Genomic DNA, 7,079 nt, shown 5'->3' with positions numbered 1-7,079 from the left:
AGTTGTCTCTGGTTAGAGCTTGTTCCTTTCGTGTTTCTCTTAGCCTCTACCAGCAGACCTGGGAGACTAGATCTCTCCTGAGTTTCAATGGTTAAAGCACTCTCTGTAGGCAAGCTCTCCTCTTTCTGGGAAGGTGCACAGATATCTGGCGTTCAGACTTGCCTCCTGGCAGAGGATGAAGGCCTGAAACAGGGCCTGTCCCAGAAGCTGTTAGCTTCAGTAGTCCACACTTTCACCTGTGCAGACTAGTCTCCGTGGGATATGGGAACCAAGATGGCTCCTGCAGCTTCCCTGGCAACACCCTCCGGGGCTGGGCAGAGACCTCTCCTCTAGCAGGGAATGTGCCCGGATGTCTGCAGCCAGAAAAGGGGTCTGCCTTAGAAGCTTTGTGGCAGACCAACTCTGTAGTCCACACTCTTGCCTGATCAGACTCGAAATTTGGGGATTTTTGTTGTTGTTTTAGTAAAAAAATAAAGCAGAAAGACAATATAAGAATTAATATGCAGTAGAATGTATACAATAAAGTTTAAAGTAAATCAGCAATGCAAAGGGACAGCAGCTTTATAAAGAAGGTTGGTAAGATACACAAGTCTCTAGGCATACTTTGAAGATTTTGTTCGTTCAGTAACTAAGTGATAAGATGTAGAATGACGATCTCAATATGCGTAGTACCTTTTCTTGGTTGGGATCCCTGATTTTATGGTTAGAGAAATAGAACTACAAGTCTACATGCATTCATCATTGTTGGTTTCTTGAATGTGCATGTCATATGACCGTGTTTTAAGGTCCTGATGCCTTGACTTTTTCACTATTATGGTCTGTTTTCTTGAACTGTACCTGGGTATAGACAGAGACATATCATTTTACTTCTGCATTTTTAACTATTCTAAACCGAAGAGCCAGTATTGTGATACATTCAGTTTTAACTTGATCGATATATTGTGAAAAATCAAAATTTAACACCAGAAGTTGTTGTAGCCTCAACACTGGCATCTAGTTAAGAGAGAAGCATGATATTCTGACTTTCCTGTGCACATTCAGAAAAAACTTTATAATCTGAAACACAGGAGTTCTCCATTTATTTATGAATAAATGTCTAGGCCATAAGTTTTGGTTGATTCATGATAACATGTGAATCAATTATCCTGTTTGAACTAGTCTAAGTCTTTCATAAGGCTAGGTATCTCTCCTGAGTTTCATGTGTCTGCTTTTCTCATAATCAGAGGCAAATCTTCCTATACTTGGCAAATATTTAGAGTTGCTCTCTACCAGAACTCCCACCTATTTCTTCCTGCCTCTTAAAAATAGGCCATCAGCTTTTTATTGATAGGTAATGCTGACACAGAGTGCACAAGACATTCAACAATAATTAAAAGTGTCATAAATTATTTCACAATTGTCAACAGAATTTAGTTAAATAATATATATGAACAGAAGAACACCTGAACTAATCAACATAATATTGAAGAGAATACCACCCTAAAAGAAAAGCACATAACATTAGGCTCTACTGTAAAGTTACAGTTTTGGAATTCATGTTGTATATGCCAAAATGGTGACATACTTTAGGGAAAAAGTATAGAGCTTTAAAACTGCTTAAAAATAATGATAATTTAACTTTTAATATAAAGTGAAGTAATTTCAATGAAGAGAAGAGAGTCTTCAAACAATTATATTCGAAAGAGTGGATACACACATTCAAAGAAGGAAAAAAAGGGGGAAGCTCTGTATTGGAACTTCATTTACACACACACACACACACACCAGACTTAAATGCATAACATGGAAGTATAAAACTTCTTGGATAACACGGGAATCAATCAAATTAACCTTGTGTTTGGTGATAGAATTTCAGATGAGATTCCAAGTGCAGAGTATATTAAACTCAGTAAGTTAGGCTTCTTTGAAGTTTTTTTTTCCCCATTTACACATTAAGTGATTAATTTAAAAGCAAACTTTAGACTGGAAGAAAACACTCAGGTAAATTCATATCTGATCAAAGACTTATATCTACAAATTAAAAATAGCTGGCAAAAATCAACAGTAAAATAGAAAGTTCATTTTTTCTCCTATATCAACATCTCCATTTTGACTAGTTTATAAATTTGTAAAAGCTGCCATAACAGACTCCACAAAGTCAGTGACTCAAAAATTGAAATTTAGTTGTTTGTATTTTCATGATCTCACATCTATATTCAAAAAATTAGGAAATTTGTCATTCTTAGGGCTCTGTGACAATTTTTCACTGACTTAATATAACCATCATTAATCTTTGGCTTCTAGAAGCATTTCAGTGTTGTTGCTTTCCAATTTGCTAAACCCAATTTTCTTGCCTGTGTTAAAATTCCCCCTTTTCTGAAGACAGCACCTAATTTAGAGTAAGAGTACACTTCATCAATGGACTCCTCTCAAGTATGTGTAAAAATGATGCTATTCCCAAATAAAATTTCAAACAGAAATACCAAAGTAAGAAGTTTAGAATGTGAACTCTTAGGAGAGTCAACCTAGCATCACTCTTTGATCTTAGTTCTTCAGCAAAGAGAAAATAGAGAGGACAATCAATATATGGAATGTCCTTCAACATTCTATACAGAAAAGTGAATTAACAAAAATAAAAATTCATTGAAATAACAATGAACCACCAAACACTTTCTGGGATGATTGAAAAGCAGTGGCTACATTAAATACCAGTGAGCATGTGGAGTAGCAAGACATCCCATTATTTACACTTCAAAGAGCAATGATGCAAACATAATGGAAGTTAATTCATTCTTATGAAGCTAAGCCTGGTCCACTACACTAACATAGTATAGGTGTACATGCATACTCACAAACACAAAACTTATAATAAAGGTTTATATTTCATATCTTAACATTTATTTAGTATTTGGAGGTTGTTGAATGCATGGACTGAAACATAAACATTAAATGAAATATATCCACATTCCAAAATAAGAGTAAATCACCCAACAAGGCAAAGATATACATAGAATAAAATCTAATAAATATTGCAAACCCCAAATATCAATGATTTGAATTACCATTTTGGATAAAAAAATTACTAGTCTATTTGACATTATATAATTGCTCCCTTTGTATACCTGTTCTGGGAGGAAGAGTGTTGAATTCCCAAGGTGTCCTTCATGCCACAAGACGATGTAGTTTAGGGCAGGTTGTTCAGATGGATTTCACAGATATATCTGTTGGCTTAATTCTCTTAATTGTCCCATATCCCATATTGCCCAGTAGTGTTTTTTTTTAAGTTTCTTTCATATTCCAGTAACTATTATACTTTGCTTTTTGTATCTAGTGCATAATTTTTTACTTCTGACACCACAACTCCAGTCTCATATGTCCTATGGTATTTTTGGATACCCATAAATCTTTTCTTGAATTCTATTATTTATTGCAAAGAAGAATGAATTGATGGATCAAAATAAAGTACTTACTAATCATATATCATTCTGTATGATACAGTTATAATAGATATATGCCATTATCAACATCCTGGGTTGCTATACATATAAATGCTGCAGTGAGTAATAGGCAGATTCATCTCTTGGGCTTTTATATTTTCTTGTCTGGCTCAACCACCACACCAGACGCCAGGGCCAGCTCTACTTTTCTGCAAAGGCACAATGCAGGGCCTGTTCTCCCATGATCCAGAGAGTGAAGGGCCAGACCTCCCACAGGAATCAGCTCTCCCATATACTAGAAGTGACAAGATACAAAGTGGGGAGGGCACCTCTTCCTTGACTCTACCACTGCAAGACAGACAAGTGACAGGAACAGCTGCCCTATGCTCATACCTTCAGTGCCAGCAAACCCACTCACAGTCTTTGAGTGTCATCTCTACTGTGCTAAGAGAGTAGTAGAGTCCTTATGTAGCAATCCAGACCAAGGATATCTGCATGGACTTTAGTACTAACACAGTACTAACCAGATCTGAACCAGATCCCAGTTGAAGCAGGACCTCAGATCAATATATGTCCCTCTGTGACAACCTCGGTCAAAACCTCACTATGGCTTTCTCATGTCTGTCTGTGCCTCACTGCCTTCAAGCCTATAGTTCTCTAAAATGAACTTCATGACTTTCTCTGCCATCTCTCCACCATGTACCCTCTCTTTCCCCTCTCTCCATTACATGTTAGCTCATTCTACTGGCACCCAGAGTAGGTGCTGAGTGTCTTGCTTCTTTTCTCCCTGAACCTTTATATATTTTTATATCAGCATATTTCAAAGAGTTTAACATTATAAGTCACCACCTTGCTTTAAATAGAATGGTAAGACTATTCAGATTTCCTTAGTAAATAACTGAACATGAAGTCATTAGAGTTATTGGTGTTCTTTCTCCTTTATATACATCATGGGAACTAACACTTCTAATACATTTGCGGGAAATTATTATTTCTCTATATTTGATTGAATATTTTATTTATTTACATTTCAAATGTTATCCCCTTTACCAGATTCTCCTTCAGAACCCCCATGCCCTCTTCTCCAGCTTCTATGAGGATGCTCTCCCTCCCACCTACCTACTCCCACCTCACCACCCTTGCATTGCCCTACACTGGGGCATTGAGCCTTCACAGGACCAAGGGCTTCTCCTCCCATTGATGACAGACAAGACCATCTCCTGCCAGGTATGTGGCTGGATCCATGGATCCCTTAACCTCTGAGGGGATCTGGTTGGTTGATATTGCTGTTCTTCATATGGGGTTACAAACCCTTTTAGCTCCTTCAGTCCTTTCTCTGACTCCTCCATTGGGGACCCTGTGCTCAGTCCAATTACGAGTGGACACATACAAACCAATGCTTCCTGTTTCAGCCAATGGATTTAAAAGGATGCCTTAGAAATACAAAGTTTTCCAATGTAGCTTAATGACTTTTAGAACACTGACTAAGACACCATTGCATTTCTGGGGCTTCTAACTTTTTTCATCAATACTTTATGTGAACTTTTGTACATAACCACATAATGTGATTTTTGAGTGTTTCTTCAAAATAGTCCTTAACTAGTGCCTAAGTTCATGTTCAAGTAAGTCACAGAGATGCATTGCCACTTAAAACATATAAATTAAAAGTAGATTGGTTATGTGTCATTTGATAAGTGGAATGTTGTTCAGCGGATAGTATATGCCTCTGAGTGAAGGATTTTGTTTGTTTGTTTTTTGTTTTGTTTCTTACAAAATGTGTTTCATTAGATGAAATTTTATTTATGTATATTAGAAACCCAAGAAAGTTGTAAAATGTCTAAAGTGAATAAGCAAAATCATACCACAGATTTTAATGTTTATAATTATTTGTTTAAAACAAATATACTCATATAAATATCCTTTATTTACACTACTGTAATAACCAAAGCATATAATGAAAGCATTTTTCTGTAACACATGTCACATGTTACAAGTGACATGTTACAAGTTTAAGGGAAAAGTCCATCCCATTTAAGAAAATAAATTAAATTTTAGCCGGGTGTGGTGGCGCACGCCTTTAATCCCAGCACTCGGGAGGCAGAGGCAGGCGGATTTCTGAGTTCGAGGCTAGCCTGGTCTACAAAGTGAGTTCCAGGACAGCCAGGGCTACACAGAGAAACCCTGTCTCGAAAAAACCAAAAGAAAAAAAAAAATTTAATGTAGGGCAACATAGTATGACTGGACTAGAAAAGAAATATGCTACTGAGTTCATTGTGCTATTACTGCAACTTGAATGGCACCTGTGGTTATTAAATACAGGATCTTACTTTTTTCAATCATTGTCAGAACCATTTGGAGGTAAAAAGTACAATGCATCACTGAATCCATGTCCAAATGCCCTAAGACGGTATACCCCGTACATCATCACATGCATCTGATTAGGAGTCAGTCCACTGAAAGAAATGGCCATATCAGAACAGCATCCTTGTACGATCTCATTTGGGTAATCTGCCATTGCCTCTTTGATAAGCATCCCAATAGTATTTTTATTAAATAAATTTTTTCCTTCCACATCTTCAGCATTTTCTGCAAACACTCCCACCACTTTCAGGAAGATTGCAAGCTGCTGATCTTCAGAAAACTTCAGAATCGGTGTTTCCTTATAGAGACACCTTTGCGTGATCTTGAAACAGCCGATGAGTCTTTCCACTGATTCTAAACTTAAGACAACCCCTCCCTCCATAGTCACATAGTCAAGAGTTCCAATGTGTTCAGTGTGACCCAGATAGAAAGGTTGTGATGGATCTTTTCTTAACAAAAAATACTTTAAGTTTTCAATAACAGCAAATGTAGTGGGATATGTGAGAAAGAACCAGCTATATTGGTCTTTGTATTTCTCAAAGGCATACGTGCAAGCTTTTATCATCATCAATGAGGTGCTATTCTCATTCACAGTAATTGACTCAAGTCCTGAAACATGTTCAGTACTGAAGAACTCGGCTTTGTCACAGTGTTTGATCCAAGTCTCCTTAACTGCAGCCCACAGACTCACATGGCTGGGTGTTACAAGAATGATACAGTACACTCGTAAGCTGTTACTGAGTTCCAGGCGTTCAGCCTCGGACATTTTCAAGACATCTTTGTGAGGGGCTTGCAGGTGGTGATGCTTGTGGTGGTTTACCCCGTTCCTGTGACCTATCCTAAAGTGTCCAAGCACTGTGATGAAGGCAAAGATGATACTTCCGAGCAGTACGCCCTTCAAAAACCAGCTGCATTCTGAAAGCATGTCTCTAAGTATAAAATGGCTCAGTGGGAGGAAGTGCAGCCTTTTTGGTTTTCTGCTTGAATCCAAACTATTTCCTTATATTCCTGAGATGGCAGAAATAGATGCAAGCGGTGCTCCCATGTTGAATCTCCTCCAAGGAGATTGCTATACAGGAAGTTGGAATCTTGAAAGTACGGAGAGCCTAAAGGGGCAAAAGAGATTTGCTCTCCGCCCCTCGTGAAGGAATTCCCTCTGATTTGATAAAATGGGCCGTTGAAAACTACTAGGACTTCTGATGTCTTCAGTCCTAGAAAATAATCATAGCTGCTAATGTTTACTTACCATTGGGTAACCATGGACATAAATGAAAGTATGAAACTTGATTCATATCCACTAGG

The 7,079-nt window shown here is 37.6% G+C and overlaps 1 protein-coding gene across 1 annotated transcript; it reads right to left on the bottom strand.

Annotated features, from left to right (window-relative positions):
- Positions 1-5,748: 5,748 nt before the first annotated feature.
- LOC110295384 (C1GALT1-specific chaperone 1-like) lies at positions 5,749-6,780 on the bottom strand. Its single transcript, XM_021163897.1, has one exon. The coding sequence runs from the start codon at positions 6,700-6,702 to the stop codon at positions 5,749-5,751; it is 954 nt and encodes a 317-aa protein (XP_021019556.1). The 5' UTR covers positions 6,703-6,780.
- Between the last annotated feature and the right edge of the window lie 299 nt (positions 6,781-7,079).

Source organism: Mus caroli, chromosome 5 (genome assembly GCF_900094665.2).
Source record: "Mus caroli chromosome 5, CAROLI_EIJ_v1.1, whole genome shotgun sequence".
NCBI lineage: Eukaryota > Metazoa > Chordata > Mammalia > Rodentia > Muridae > Mus > Mus caroli.
The sequence above is the reverse complement of the archived record's forward strand: the minus strand, read 5'-3'. Positions and strand labels throughout refer to the sequence as shown.

What these genes read in the sequence shown, in the direction of transcription:
- LOC110295384 (XM_021163897.1), bottom strand. Translation starts at nt 6,702, where the DNA reads ATGCTTTCAGAATGCAGCTGGTTTTTGAAGGGCGTACTGCTCGGAAGT.